The 16,667-nt window shown below is 35.5% G+C and overlaps 1 protein-coding gene across 1 annotated transcript in view; it reads right to left on the bottom strand.

Annotated features, from left to right (window-relative positions):
* Positions 1-16,667, bottom strand: part of USP32 (ubiquitin specific peptidase 32) — a 195,797-nt gene that overhangs the window by 19,791 nt on the left and 159,339 nt on the right. The window contains exons 16-26 of the mRNA XM_018064149.1: positions 12,881-12,998; positions 9,327-9,481; positions 8,135-8,216; positions 7,034-7,108; positions 6,405-6,543; positions 5,835-5,940; positions 4,228-4,401; positions 3,276-3,450; positions 2,606-2,757; positions 1,604-1,715; positions 198-409 (exon numbers count right to left, since the gene is read on the bottom strand). Coding sequence (XP_017919638.1) covers positions 198-409; positions 1,604-1,715; positions 2,606-2,757; positions 3,276-3,450; positions 4,228-4,401; positions 5,835-5,940; positions 6,405-6,543; positions 7,034-7,108; positions 8,135-8,216; positions 9,327-9,481; positions 12,881-12,998 — 1,500 coding nt within the window. The remainder of the gene's footprint in view (positions 1-197; positions 410-1,603; positions 1,716-2,605; positions 2,758-3,275; positions 3,451-4,227; positions 4,402-5,834; positions 5,941-6,404; positions 6,544-7,033; positions 7,109-8,134; positions 8,217-9,326; positions 9,482-12,880; positions 12,999-16,667) is intronic.

Here is a 16,667-nt window from a genome sequence, read left to right as displayed (position 1 = left end):
GCTGCTTAATGTGAGTGAGGAATATCATTTCCTATGTAGGCTGTCAGATGTGATACTAGATCCTGGCTGTAATCACTTAGAACAGCATACACAACACATTGAAAGTGCACACACTGAAGATGTTGCCAAGGCAGAAACTGCTGTTTCATAAATAGCACTGGCAAGACCGAAAGTAACTGGCCTAACATTAAACTAACCATTTTCCGGTGGACTGCAATGATGTAGCCTGTAAAGGAACTGTCAGGAAGAGACGGCATATGACCATTCACCATTCCATTTGTGAAGTTTTTCTCAGTTCCACATGGCACAACAGTGTTTGGCATTCCATTGGGAATGAATATTGGTCGAGGCAGGTCCCCGTTGGTGGTCAGGGTGAACATTCCGTTTGTAGATGGGGAGGAGGAGAAATCTACAAATTCAAAGGTAAGCACAGCATCATTAGTTTGTCTTTTGCTCTTTATCTTTGCTCTTTTGTCAAACATTGCTTGGACCCAGACCACTGACAATCTCTTTTAACATAGGACCGGAAGTAATCATAGGTCAAATAATTCTAGATTAACTGGGAGATTTTCATTTTATAATTTACTTTTATTACTAATACTTTTGATTAAATGACTAAACAAGAGTAACTGCTAGAAAGAGTAAGTGGAATTTTTACAACAATCTTTATCAGTCCTATGTTGTGGCATGAAAATAGTTCTGCTTTTCTTTTTCTTATCCTCAAAAAATTCATTTCTCCATGTAGTCTATAGCCAGATATTTTACAAACATTTTATTTTTAAAAACACCTGCAGAGAACTCCCATCTGCTCCCTGCCCCCACACAAGCACAGTCTCCCCCATTAGCACTCTCACCCACCAGAATGAAACATTTGTTATAACTGATGAAAGAGGTTGCTTTTTAAATTACAAATGCATTTTCTTAGTTTTACTAGCCACAGTTCAAATGCTAAACAGTTGTGACTATTGGATACTCTATCGGATGGCAAAGATTAAAGAAAGTTTTCATCATTGCAGAGAGTTCTATAGGACAGTGGTATAAATGATATAAACAAAAAAGCAATAATAAATCATCCACCAACCCACATCAGTACTATCTACTGAGCACTAATGAGAGGAGCCCCCTTCTCTCTGAAGCCTTCGATAGCTGGGAAATCTAATTATCAACAATAAAAAGAAGAGACGATGGCCAAGAAGACTAACTGGATGACCATATTAAATTATATGAATGACCATATAAATATCAGAGTATAAGCAAATTTATTTTTTAGTCAAATTCACTATTCTGTTTTCTAAAGCACATTTCTCTCATACCATCTGTTGCCATGTTAGTATTAGATAAGAGAGTTAAAAGATCAGAATTCCAGTGGTAGATTTAGCTAAGAACTACCTATCCAACTTAGGTTCTCTGAATTTTAGGTTCCTCATCAATAAAATGAAGAATTTAAGATGATCACTACGGTTTCCTACAGGCGTCAAAATTCTTCTGCTGTAAATTTTTTTCTCTAATATTTTTAGCCTAAACAAAAGCCGAAAAAGAATGACAACCCTTAGACTATTATTCAAAGCTAAAATCATGAGAAAGAGCTCTAATTCTCTCTTACCTGTCTGTATTGGACTAGAAGCTGAAACTGGAGATCCAGGGATGGGAATTTCAAATGCACACAAAAATCCACTCACTGAGAGCCGTACTTTCTGGTTGTCCTGAGGAAAATTCTACAGAAAAAGAAGCAAGAGGAGAAGAGGGAGATGTTTCAGATAAAATGGAGAATCATCTCTGATATATTTGAAGCAAATGTCTTAGATTCTTTTACCAGTAAAGCAAACAAGATGTCTGAATAAATTTTCTAAAATAACTAAAAGATGCAGGTTTGATAAACTGAATGAAAACTAACCTTACTGGAGGAACCATTATCCCCTTTCATAGGAAGGAAGTATGATGTGTATAACTGACTTAAATTTTGCCCTTCATTTCAAAAATCTAAACCCCAAATCCCCAAAGATCTCATCTCTGCATTTCACATGAAAAAAAATGTTAAGGAGGCAGGAGTTTGTTTAAAAATCCTGAAGATGAATATAAATAATACCAATGGCAGGAACTCAATTTAGGGCAACTTATTTATTGAATTGCTTCTCTCTCTAGCTGGTATGGAGGAAGAAGTGATTTGCATCACTTTGTTTTTACCCTCTTAGTGTGTTTAAAGCCAGGTATATATATTTATAAATAAGTACTAAGAACACACATTCATAAATATACGTAAAATACTTAAAGAATTCTAGGAAAAGTAGTAACACATAAGAGATGTAAAACAAAGCACTGGCGGTCCTTGGGGTAAATTTAGACTGTACTGACATAGGTAGATGGCTCCATATAGGTAGCTCTGGGCTTACACGTTTCTCTTCTTTAAAAAATATCACCATCATTTTACTCTTTTAGTTTGGTGGACAACTCTTTTAGTTTCTTCTAGAATGAAAAGCATTACAATTTTTTTCCAGTTTTCGTTGTGTTTTATTATCTCCCTTGGTCATTTAACACAATAATTAATTGAGAAAACTGTGATTTTTGAAGGAATCAAGGGTTTCCCAGAGAGAATAGTTAATATCACCTTTATGTTGGAACCATGTACTTCAGCAAGAAGGATTTGTTCTGATTTAAGTCCACAGAGATCGCTCAGCTGTTTTTTTAAACCTGTGTACTTTTCATCCATATTCAGTCTTAGTCCATATCGTACAGGGGTAGTACCATCCAGCTTAATAACTAGTAAAGAGAAAAGATTTTTATTAGTAAAATTCAGGTTTCACTGAAAGCTTCATACCTGTGTGAGACTTGCAACTAGTAAACATTTGTCTAGAATTTTTATTTTATATGTACACACTACAACAGATGGTGTTTAAAATAATAGTAAGTGAAATCATTATTTTTTTATGTTTACCTGATAAAGAAGTGTGAGTGGCTTTGCAAGATTTTTCAAGAGAACTTCTGGCACATTTAAAATTAAGAGAACTCAATGAGCACAAAAGTGGAGGCATGTTCAAGTCTTTCAAACCTCAAATCATGCCTGAAACCAGACTTGTTATCATTACAGAAAGTGTTCTTCAATTATACTGTAAATCAATTATACTCCAACAAAATTTTTAAAAATCTGTAACATGCTGACTACCAATCTCTATGAGAACTCACTATAAACAAATGACTAAACTTACCAATTCAAGCTGACTGAATACAAGGTTAATAGACAAAGGAATTAAATAATGTTTCAGAACTTTGTGACCTACCTGTTATTTCTAAGTGCATGTAACTGTCCATTGGTAGTGGCAAAGACAAAAAATTGAAAGGGTCAAATCGGACACTTATATGCCCACATGTCTTGCATTTGACTTGGGACCTCAGCTGCCCATGGAACAAATCCACAACAATTGATCTATTTCTCCTTAGATGATTATCCCAGGCCTAGCAGGAAAAAAGATTAGAGAACTTTTTTATCCCCTCCAAATTCAAAAGATAAGCTTTTCTCCAAAAATTCAAGGCAATGGTTAAATGTATTAGATTTAATGTCAAGATTATAATCCTTAATTTTTCCTTCAAAATAAGCTTTCTGTCTATAGATTTACAAGTCAGGTATGTAATTTTAACTATATTGCCTGCTGAGAAAGTAAAGAAAGCCAGTGACTGAACAGAATGTAATTCTTTTTTTTTTTGGCCACACCATGCAGCACTTGGATCTTAGTTCCCTAAGCAGGCATCCAACCTGGGCCCCCTGCAATGAGAGAGTGGACTCTGCCACTGGACTGCCAGGAAATTCCTTAGAATGTTTCTTTTTTGCTCAATATATAAAATACTAAATTCAGATGAAAAATCCTACTTTCTTTTTACCATGGTAACAATGGTGAGTTCTTTGTCCATTAAAGGCACATAAAATATGCTTATTAGTCACTATACACATTACTTTAGCAATTATGGGGACTCCTAAAGTTCTACTGAATAATTATTCCTACATCCTCTCCCCAAAATATGTGATGTGAAAAGGAAACATTTTTCTATGTTCATTAAGGATACTTTGTTTTAGGATTATGGAACAAGAAATAAGCAGAGAATTATAAAATTCCTTCATTTTCACAGTAAAATTCTGATCACAGAACACTTTAGTCAGCATTTAAGTTGTGTAAAACTTATTTGGGGCCAGAATATTTTATCTGTGCTTACAGTAGAAACTCAAAAGTGACAAACCTCTGCAGCTACTTCCCAGTCTGGTCTGCCATCACTGTCCTTTAGTTCCACATATGGCTTCTCATGGACTCGGTTGAGATCTTCATGCAGACCATCCAAGAGAAAAGCCAGAAGTTCTTGGGAGTCTTGTTGTTGGAACCCATTAAACCTGGGAGCATATTTTGCTATGGTCCACTATAAATGTAAAAGGAATCAAACTCGTTATTTGCTAGCCCCCGAAATTGAGAATGACCATACCCATAATTCAATCAGAGACATGAGAATAAGTAAACTATACAGTCCACGGGATCCTCCAGGCCAGAATGCTGGAGTGGGCAGCCATTCCCTTCTCCAGGGCATCTTCCCAACCCAGGGATCGAACCCAGGTCTACCAAACTGCAGGCGGATTCTTTACCAGCTGAGCCACCAAGGAAGCCCAAGAATACTGGAGTGGGTAGCCTATCCCTTCTCTAGCAGATCTTTCCGACCCAGGAATCGAACTGGGGTCCCCTACACTGCACATGGATTCTTTACCAGCTGAGCTACCAGGGAAGCCCAAACAATATAGTACTTAGTCTATTTCAGCAAACATATTTTGGATAATCAGGAAATTTTTCTAATCTTTATATCAAATGATACTCCCCCAGCCCACTAAAAAAAGTATTATGGCTAGTCCCATGTCCTGGTTTAGTATCAGTATAGGTAAACAGTTCTTTAGGTACATAGATGCTATTTAAGATACAAGATGAAAATATTAAAATAGCATGTGGTCACATTGGAAGATTCCCTGTTTTCTTTTATAATTAACTTTTCTGGTGTTGTTGTATCCTAACTTTTATTATTAGAGGCAGAATAGCCCAGTATTCCACTGTGAGGACTTACTAACTAGCTTTCAACCTTGGATAGGCTACTTAACTGCTATTAGCCTTAGTTTCCTGAGCCATAAAATGGGGATCATAACACTGCTTTATATTATGGGGCCATTTAGAAGATTAAATGAGTTAATACACATAAAGTAATCAGATAGTGGCTGGTAAGTGATAAGTAGCCAAATTTTTAGTTACTATAATTAGTAATTTTTAACCTAAAAAGCTTTTGCCTTGCCTTTAAAAAAATTATTTATTTATTTGGCTTCACCAGGTCTTAGCTAGAGCACACAGACCAATCTTCATTGTGACATGTGGGATCTAGTTCCTTGACCAGGGATCAAACCCAGGCCCCTTGCAGTGGAAGCAAGGAATCTAATAAACCACTGGACCACCAGGGAAATGTACTGAGTATCATTAATTAGACTCAGGGCTACCTTGCAGTTAGAATACTGATAATAGTGAAGGTCAAAAAAATAAAAGTTTACTATATACACACACTATATTTACTTGTATACATATAGAAGTAAAATACCTGATGTTAGTAAAATGAATGAAATTTCCAAATTTAGACTGCACTTCTGAACTTTTTCTATCTACTATGTCTATAAGAGTATTTTGCTTATATTTGAACAAGTAAAAGTTTATGTCTATGAAAGACCCAAAAACATTAAGATAAAATTAAAAGATAAATATAAAAAACAAAGAAAATTAAACAGTTGTTTAAGACTTAATACCTTTATATTATTTTAACATGCTTACCCGAAGCTTTAATGGGGCGACATTCTTCTGCGTTCCACTCCAAAGCTCCTGTACTAAATCCCCATAGCATTTAGCCATATGCCCCTTCATACCAATGGGATTTGTCCTACAAGTTTTGAGAGGAAAATGTATTGTTTAATGATTCTTATAAATCACAATCATGTGAACACAGAAATGCCTAGTATCTGTTTTCTCACATCAAAATACATTTTCAAAACAAGAGAAGCAACATTTGGTCCTTATCCTTTAGTTGCTTCAGTCACGTCTGACTCTTTGCAACCCCATGGATTGTAGCCCACCAGGCTCCTCTGCCATGAAATTCTCAGGCAAGAATACAGGAGTGGGTTGCCATTTCCTTTTCCAGGGTATCTTCCTGACCCAGGGATTGAACCCATGTCTCCTGCATTGGCAAGCGGATTCTTTACCACTGAGCCACTAGGGAAGCTTACGTCATGCTTAACAGGGCATGAAGAATTTTCTCCCTCAGGGTGAATAAAGAACAGATTTAGGTAATATTGGGTTCATATCAAAATTACAAAAGTTAAGAGCCAATGACTCAAGGAAGATTACCTGTTGAGTTCATAAAGATGTCTCCCTGAGATAAAATACTGTGTCAGTGGCTGCGTGTTACTAACACACTGGATGCTTGAATTCATGAAGCATGTATTTCCCAGGTTACTCAGACCTGTGGCCCCCTTTTCTGTCGGAACTGGAACAAACAATATGAGAACAGAAGCCTAGCTGGAGCAAGATGTCATAGACCAAACAGTTATTTGTATTCAATGCAATGATTTTTATAATTTTTCTAGTCGGTTAAATGGAGATAATAATTTTCTGTTGGGTCCTGAACTGTTAAAGTAGGAGTTTTTCATGGAGCCTCACCGGCAATCACGATAATCTACTGGATCTATGCTCATCTGTGCTCTGGAAGTAGCAATGATTCTCTTCAACTGCTCTGACGGTTTTTTAGAGTTCAAACAATTCTCTCCTAGAATTGTTATCTTTTAAAATGAATAAATAATTTAATTGCAAGGTTAGAAAGAAATGTGATGCTTCAGGAAAAAGAAAAATAAGAGGGGGCCTAATCACTATTGAGCTGGAAAGCTACAATTTGTTAACACTTCAACAGTTGAAAGAAGAAAACATAAAATAATAATTTTAAGATCATCTGTTTAAAAAGAAATACAGTGGAAACTTACCCTTGTGTCTGTCTATTTTACTACTGTTTGCTATAAAGGACATTTCTTCAGGCCAACTCATATCTTTGTTGCGAACTAGAAAGATAATAATGTGTTAATCTCTTATCCAATCAAATCACACCCACTCAAGTGTTCTGTTTAAAAACAAAAACTTATTTCTAAACCAGAAACTGAAAAAAAATTTTTTTCGGTAATTGGCTCTGAAACTGTTCCAATTCTTTAGATAGGGGGCCTTTATAGTCAGTGATTAGAATTAATTAGTAAACTAATTCCTCAATTGCATACTTGAAGTAAAATTATACTCAACCTTCAATAGGAGGAGTTAAAATTCTTAAGCCTAAAACACTGGAACTATCACAATTCTTTCTTCTTTCTTTTTTACAATTCTTTCTTAAACTGTGAAGCTGCCAGAGTATTCATTCTAATACGAAGGCAGCTAGGAACGCTTCACGAATCTTGAGAAAGCCACACGACATTTTCAGTGGTCTGCACATGCCACTGTGTAAATGTATGCTTACTTGAGCTAAGCTTTCTTGGTCAGTGTTGAGGACTAATGAAAAGCCTGCAACGCTGACAATGCAAGAATGTTAATCTCCTCATTCAAACTCAAGGAGGCAGCTTGAAAATTTTAATAAACTGCAAACTTATAACAGGATTCACTTGGTTTTACAACTTTTTCCACCCTTTCCAGATAATGAATGTAGACATGTTTTTCCTCTTAAAACAATCTAAATAGTATTCCATTACAAAAGGATTACATAAAGGTTTAATGGGTTTTCTTTACTACGAAGAATACAGTGATCAAATACCAGTTGGAAAAAACTATAAAGCAGGTTTGTCATGCTCAGTCGCTCAGTCGTCTTCGACTCTTTGCAACATCATGGAATTTTCCAGGCAAGAACAAAGTAGGAGCAGGTTGCCATTTCCCGCTCCAGGGCATCTTCCCGACCCAGGGATTGAACCTGCATCTTCTGCCTTGGCAAGTGGATTCTTTACCACTGCACCATCTGGGAAGCCCCATGAAGGAGATTATCAGTGAGTAATTAAACCTTTCTTTCTTCCCCTAAAAATCTAATACAGATGTATGCTTCCATCTTGTACCTTCAATTACCAGGTGCTGCTCATCCTGGATTTTCAAATATTCCAATCTGTGATCCTCATCATCCAGGAGAGTGAGGTAATTCTGTATATGGAGGAGGAAATGTTTTGTTAATTTAATTACTAACTTTGAAACAAATGCTGAAATAAAAATGAATGACAATTTAAAAAATTCCTTGAAGGTACATAACTCATGTACAGACATTTAGCATATTAAGGTTATTCAAAAGTACTTATAATTTTGGTGGCAAGATGAGGGAGAGACAATCTATACTCTGTAAACACATATTTTATGTTTCTAAAAAATTTATATCTCATTTTGGGGAGACCACGAAAGACTGATCACACAAAACAAAATTCACTGAGGTTTAGATTTTCTAAACAGCTTACAGAAAAGAAGTCCTGATTAATATATAGTAAGTATATACTAAACTGAGTAAATGTTTACTCAGATCAAAATGTTAACTCAGATCAAGATGGACCTTGATCACTAACTAGGAAATGAAAAAGTAAAACCAAATGCCATACAAAAGAATTATACATTTTGTTGACACTCACCCTGTCTAAAGTGCTCAGAAAATTAACTCATCTAATTCTTACAACTATCCTAAGGGAAATACTATTATTTTCCCATTTACTCATGGAAAAACTGTGACAGAGAGTTAAGGGACTTGTCCTTGGTTAGTTAACTAACAGGTGAGAGACAGTCAGGACTTAATCCTTGGCAGTGAGGCGCCAGGAGCTGTGCTCTCAACTTTCTTTACTATACTGCTTCTCAGTTCTCAATGGTGACCAAAGAAGGATGTAAGAAAGAAGGAACTAGGAGATAAAGAGCTGGTTAAAACTACTTACCATCCAATTTCAGAGTAAAATGAAAACATATTGCATGTGTTAGGAAGAATACACAAATAATTAAAAGCACTGCCTCTAAGGAGAATGGAAGACAGAGGTCAGAGGATGGGAAGAATTTTCACCACATACTTTCGTATTGTTTAAATTTTTTTTTAATATGTGCATACCTTACTTTAAGACAAATCCAAAATAAACCATTTGTTAAAAAGATATTTATTGTTACTTTATAATAATAATTTTTTAAGATTGTACTGTCCATGAACAATTAATGTAGACACACCCTCCATACTTATGAAACATGGATCTAACAAGGAGGACTTTGCTTGACTGACATGCCTCTTACCTCACTGTTGTATAGCCACAGGCGCATATCTTCCTCTTTGATGCGCAGCCTCTGAGATAGATATTCATGAATTTCCTTGATGGTCTGCATTCGACTAAAACAGCCTGTATAGGCTAAGACTCGCTTTAATGGTGCATTCGGAGAAGGGACATTTCCTATGGTCATAGTAATCACAGTAAGGAAAAAGGCAGATGTTAAAAAAAGAGAAAGCACCACTTTTAGTAATGGGGACCATACTATTTTAGGAAATAATAATGAGAAATAAGAATTACAGATTTAATAATTTTATAAATTAAGAAATTTTAAGAAGCTTTAAAATGAAGATAGGAGACCTAAGCGTCTTAGAGTAAGTCTTAACTTTGAAAGGAAGAATAACAAAATCAGACACGCAAATAATTGGCACTATCTGGAATCCAAGAAGAGTGGCAAATAATGAGCACTGATTTCTTGGCCCTCAGCTGGATAATACTCAATAGCAAAATCAAAACTCAGCGTTAAAGAATGGGGAAGAGTCTTACACTGGGAAATGGGACTGGATTTGAACGCCACAGAAGGATAATTGGATTCACCTGATCTACTTTCTTAAAATAAACTATCTTTGAATTGCTAATCCCTCACTCTCATTAAGTGGCCCAATTACCTGGTCCACTGTGGCACAATTACTCAAGAAACTTTGACTTAGAATTCTAAGTAGGCACAGATACTACATGGCCAACAGAGTTTTAAAGTAAGCCAAGAAACATCCCATGACAAAAAAGAAACTGCCCTATTGAAAGGTACTAGGGAGAACCATAAGGCCTGTCTACTCAATAAGAGGACAGTAGACATGACCTTGAATTCCTGAAGGGCTCAAAGTGCAAACAAAAAGAGGCAATAAAGGGAAAGAGCAAAGACTAAAGGAAGAATGTATCAAGTCTAACCATATATTTCAAAAGAAAAGGGGGATAACATGACAAGAGATTATGGAAATCAAAAACAGGTTGCTAAAACTATCTGCTAAACCCTGGATAACTATTCAGCCAAAAATCTAGACAAAAGCTTTAGCTTAAAATGGTCATCTCTGCCTATAAGAGGTTATATTTAGTTCACTGAGCAACCCAAAACAAAAATACACTCAATGTATCAATATAATCTATTAAGGGTACAATTATACACTCCAGGTAATTTTCCACCCATTCAATGGTGACTTAGCTTTTTTTCCTCCTATTAAATGTGCTTTGAGTCTTTACTTACTAAACAGAGGAGAAAAGCACTGGCATCACCTACTTTTTCAGAGCTTCCAAGAATTAACTCACCTAAAATAGGCTGCAAAATCATTTAACAATGACTTCTGTAGCTTTGTCTGTTAAAAAGGCTACCATTAAGTCATCGATAACTGTAGTAAGGTTTGGAAACCTGTCACTTCAAAAGGAATAAACTGTGTGCTTAATCACTCAGTCGTGTCCGACTCTGTGACCCCGTGGACTACAGCCCTGCCAGGCTCCTTTGTCCATGGGGATTCTCCAGACAAGAATACTGGAGTGGGCTGCCATGCCCTCCTCCAGGGGATCTCAACCCAGGGACTGAGCCCAGGTTTCCTGCATTTCAGGTGGATTCTTTACAGTCTGAGCAACTAGGGAAGCCCAAAAGGAATAAAAGAGCCCAGTAAACGGCTGTGATAAATTAGAAAGAAAGATGAAAACTACGTATGGAGAACAAAACCCAACTATGATTAACTTTTAAACTCTAGCAAAGCAAATAATTTACTATCAGCAAGCAAAGGATAATCCTAGAAGAAAACAAAAGAGCAAATTTCTCTAAATACACATCAGAGGATTAGTTATAAGATTACAGCAAGAAAGCATATTTTTATAAACTTCAAAATGATTAATGATTGATTTCGTAACTAATTAGTAAGAAATAAAATTTCAAATTAAGAACAAATTTGGAGCATAATGACTATACAGTTGTAGGATTCAGAAGCATTTGCTGGTGTCCAAGTCAATTTCTATTGTCCTAAGCCATATAAGAAATTTATTTGAATTCTAGACAGTTTTTGTAGCATAGCTCATTAAGCAGGCAGCCACTTATTATACATAATTTCATACTTTTGAATAGCACCAAAAAATCTAGTGAAATTTACAGAAGCAGCAAAAATCTAGGATCAGCACAAGAGTTATAAAGAATACTTACTAAAAGCGCAACAACACATCTTGCCTCTCATGTTATCTTTCAAAGAGAATTGAAAAATATATGTACTATGGGTGCCATGAAAGAAAGGCAAATACTATTGATATTATTCAATGGAAAATTAAATCAAGACTGTTTCAGAGATATTCTTATTTCACTGTTTTTTGATTATAATGTGTTACCTAAAGACAAAGTTTGAGGGCACTGCTTTGGTATAGTGAAAGTGAAGTCGCTCAGTCATGTCCGACTCTTTGCGACCCCATGGACGGTAGCTACAAGGCTCTGAGACCCATGGGATCTTCCAGGCAAGAATACTGGAGTGGGCTGCCATTTCCTTCTCCAGGGGATCTTCCCAACCCAGGGATCGAACCTGGGTCTTCTGCATTGCAGATAGACGCTTTGCTGTCTGAGCCACTAGAGTGATCCAAACAGTACATGTAAGAATTTCCATATATTATCTGAATATAATCTTAAATGATGAAATAAAACTAATCCTACTAAATTTCAAAGGAGGAATGATATTTACAGGGTTGGTTTGGGTTCATAGGTGGTTTTTGCATAATAAGTTACAGTGATTATAATAACATTATGGCATTGTTAACACAGTCCAAGATTTTGTGTAAATGGATGAACTCATTATTTTTGCTGAAGAAATATTTGTAACTCAAAAGCACAGAGCAAGCCTGGCCCATCGGTAAAATTTAACCTCAGAGAGAAATCGAAAGGGAACTTTTTGCATCTATTACATTAAAATGGAAACCTATTTATATATCATTTTGATAGGCTTGATGTTTTTGAAGAAAATGTGTCACTTTTATTTTCAAAACCAGATCTTTTCCTTTGTATTATCTGTTATAAAGGCTCCTTGGGCCTAGCATGAGAAATACATCATGTTCTGTTACAAACCCCCCCCAAAACAAAAAACTCAACACACACACACAAGAAGAGGATATTGCCTAAGAAATTACTTCTTAGAAATCTGAGTGGAGTTGAAAAGAACAGTCACTGGCTGGCAGACTCTAACTGAGGTCAAGCACATAATTTATAATGGCTTGTTCTCAAAGAAACCAAGTATGTAAAATTCATTTCTGCTTATTATCTTTGTATGTTTGCAAGCCAGAAAAGGAAACAACCCTTTTCAGTTTGCTGCTGGGACTTTGCCTCTACCCCAGCTAGTCTTGCGCATGACCGTAGATCTAAGGCCCATAAGAGATTTTCTGATTCTGTATAAAAACAGATGAAAATGTGTATTAGTATAGTGGCACCAGACTTGGAGCAAATTGGTTTTCATTTTTATTATTTTCAAGGAAATGCACAGTATTCTTGCTGCATTCTTAAGTTACCTCTTGGTAAATGCTGAGGAAACACTCTCAGGCTCATCATACCCATATTCACCCAGATGTTAGACTGCTGTGTCCGAGTGGCAGGCTGCTGTCTCAGGAAGAGAAGATAGCGAGGAAACAATTCCAGTTCTGGGATTTCTGTCTTGCTATTTTTAATCACCTGTTGTTTTAAAATATATGAAGTGATCACTATAAAAGAAATAAAACCTGCCATTTTAAACTAATTTCTGATATTTACTTCCAAAATAAAATGTTCAAAAGGTTCACTGCCTATAGGGCAGAAAGTTGCCAGTTTATATGACATGGGTTTATAGGCCCTCAGGCTCTTGCATCTAAGTCCATTTTCCAGGATTAGGATTCCTGGTAGGTATTTTCTCCCCCTTCATTTAAAAGCAAATAATATCAATATTAAGGGGAAAATTTTAAATATTACCTACAATTCTAGTACTCTCACACAATAACTCTTTTCACTTTTATATATCTCATATAGAAAAATGATGTTCTTTTAGAGGACAAATTCTTAGGAATGGAGTCACAAGTAAGAGTACAGGATTATTCATCAGTCTTGCCTGGGGAGTCCCAAGGACAGAGCAGCCTGGAGGGATAGTCCATAGGGTCACAAAAGTCGGACAAGATTAAAGTCACTGAGCACATACGCATTCATGTCATTAACTCCATAAGTTATATGGCCTCCCAAAATGCAGCAATTTACAATATTCCCAGAGATATATGAATGTATTACTTTCACAAAACCTTATCACTGGACATGACTTTAATTTTTTAATACATATAAAGAATATTTTAAATGTACTTTAAATTTTATTTCTTGTATTAGTAGTGAGAACAAAAATGTTTCCATGTTAAAATTTACTATCTATGTTTTCTTTAACTGGACTGTTCATATATTTTTTGTCTATGATTAAAACAACTAAACTGGATGTACTAAACCGAAAGTCACATGGTTGAAACAGTCCTCACGGGCTCCACAACACAGGCTCAGCAGTGTGGCACATGGATTATAGTTCATCAGTGGCATGTGGGGTATATTTTTCAGGACAGGGATTGAACCCACGTCCTCTGCATTGGCAAGTGGATTCTCTACCACTGGGCCACCAGGGAAGTCCTCAAACTCTCTAAAACATAAAATCTTACAGAATCTTTAACAACCTCAAGTAATTGGGCTTTCATTTTCTTTTGCTTTAGAAATCAATGTATTCTGCAACAGAGCATTTTTTAATATCAAGAGGGGGCAGTAAAGAGCCAGATAAAAACAATGATACAAACCAAACCTTTAGGACAATTTCTTTAAAGTATTCTGCATGTTCTGATATGCTATCGTATACTGCAAAAGCTCCACTTGGAAGCTTTATCAACTACTATTTAAATAATAAGCAGTAAAAGGAGCTCTCCCCAACAGTAAGACCAATGGAGAAAAACAAGTCTCTCCATTTCTTCTAGAGAGTCACTGAGCGCTACAAAGCCAATAGTCAAATTTTCTTAGGACTTCAGTTTAACTGTGATTTGGGGAAAGATCACTAATTCTGTACCTGTAGTTATCAGGCTACACAGAAAACATACTTTTGGCAGAATCTGAACTGATAATGAAATAACTTTTAAATGTGTAGCTTACTTTTCAAGATAAGTGATTTTATGAGCAAATTACAGATCAACAAATTCTTATACATTCATGCGTAATCAAACATACATACATATTTATTTACATTTTAATTATTCTTGTCTATGAACTAATTGAACTACAACTTGATAACAATAAATGCAATTCCATTTACAGGAATTTATCTGAAAGAGATCATCACATGTTGGAGAAGAGAATATTAACCAGAAAATAGTTTTAAACAACGAAAATCTAGATGCAAACTAATTGCCCATCCATGGTGATTGGTTAATAAATTATGAGTTATTAACCTAGAAAAGATACCAATAACACCTATCTTAGATTGAAAAGATTATAAGACAGCAAGTATAATATGATTCAATTTCATAAAATTATTTATACTAATTTGTATATGAATAGGCACAGAAGAATGTTTGGGAAGACGTACACTGAAATGTTAATAGTAATTACTTCTTAAGGAGTAGGATATGGTTTTTATTTTCTTTGTTCTTTTTTACATTGCTCAATTTGTTATTGAGCTTGTTCACAAGAATTAAAGTTATTTTTTTTTAATGGTGTGATTTATGTAAACATGGCGATGAAAGTACTGATTTTTAACCTTGCTGTGGCAAATTTAGTATTCTTTAACATGGAACCCCATACTTTAAGTGTTTTTACAGCAATTTTTCCTGAAATCAGGCAAATTATCCTATTTAGAGGTGAAAAATATTGTCAAACCAGCAAATGAAGCTTTAATGTAGTAAAATGGTAGCTTAACTAATATTTATCTGATATCAATGTTAAAAAGCATGACCTTTTGTGAGACTGAAAAAACTCATTTAATAATTATAATGATGATGACAGCAGCAACAGGCAAAACTTGCTACTGACCATTACTATAACTCAGATGCTGTGCTACTCATATGGATTATTTACTTATCAAAACAAGTCTAATGAGGTAGACACTATTGTTAACTCCATTTTACAGAAGAGGAAACTAAGATTTAGAGATTAAAATACTGATGCTTTTGAACTGTGGTGTTGGAGAAGACTCTTGAGAGTCCCTTGGACTGCAAGGGTATCAAGCCAATAAATCCTAAAGGAAATCAGTCCTGAAGCCACCCGATGCGAACAACTTACTCATTGGAAAAGACCCTGATGCTGGGAAAGATTGGAAGGCAGGAGGAGAAGGGACGACAGAGGATGAGATGGTTGGATGGCATCACCAGCTTGATGGACATGAGTTTGAGTAAGCTCCGGAAGTTGGTGAAGGACAGGGAAGCCTGGTGTACTGCAGTCCATGGGGTAGCAAAGAGTTGGACACGACTGGGCAACTGAACTGAACTGAACTCAATGTGAATCCAGGCAGATTCTAAAATATCAAACTGCATCTATCTATCCATCTATCCATCAAACATCTATCCAATTATCACAATGATTCCCTTACAGGTACAGAATATTAGATAGAGCAGGAAAGTCCCAGAAATTAAGTGATTAATTCAAGGACTACCCCAAACCCCAATAAATAAAGAATATGGATACATATACATCTATGTATATTCATATTTACATGTAGCTACCTAGGAGTTCTGTTGATAAATATAGTAAAAACCTTTTGGAGGCAACAAATACAAACCCTAAATTCCTGATTAAGATTTAAACATAATTTTTGTAAACATAAGTATTAATAACAAAATCATTATTAAAATTATAGACTATGGATATACAGCAGAGTTTTACTCTTTTTGGAAGTGATCTAACTTACTATATCTTATCTATGTAAAACCTTCCTGGTATAAAAAAGTTCTAGTTTGGACATTATATAAGGGAGAGTGTTTTTTGATATAGCAAAAGAATCTGCTTATAAAGTATTTTACTGCATCAATAATGTAAAGAGTATTCAAGGCAATGAATACTGCTGTTTACTGTATAAGCAAAATAATGCTGTAGAGTTAACTAATATTTTGATATTACACACTCCAAGCCCTTTAAATTACTTCAGAGCATTTTACTTATGCTCTAAACGACTCATTCTATTAATGGTCACAATCAGAATTCACCAGCTTTGAATTCTTATTATCATCTATTGTGATCTTGTTATGTCCCTCCTTCAAAAAGACAAACCACAAAATCCAACAGCTAAGTGGATGTCTGTGTGGCTAATGGGAATAACAGTTTTAGAAATAACATCTGCACCACTCTGAACATCTTGGC

The sequence above is a fragment of the Capra hircus genome, chromosome 19 (assembly GCF_001704415.2).
Source record: "Capra hircus breed San Clemente chromosome 19, ASM170441v1, whole genome shotgun sequence".
Taxonomy (NCBI): domain Eukaryota; kingdom Metazoa; phylum Chordata; class Mammalia; order Artiodactyla; family Bovidae; genus Capra; species Capra hircus.
This window is presented reverse-complemented; position numbering and strand designations above follow the sequence as displayed.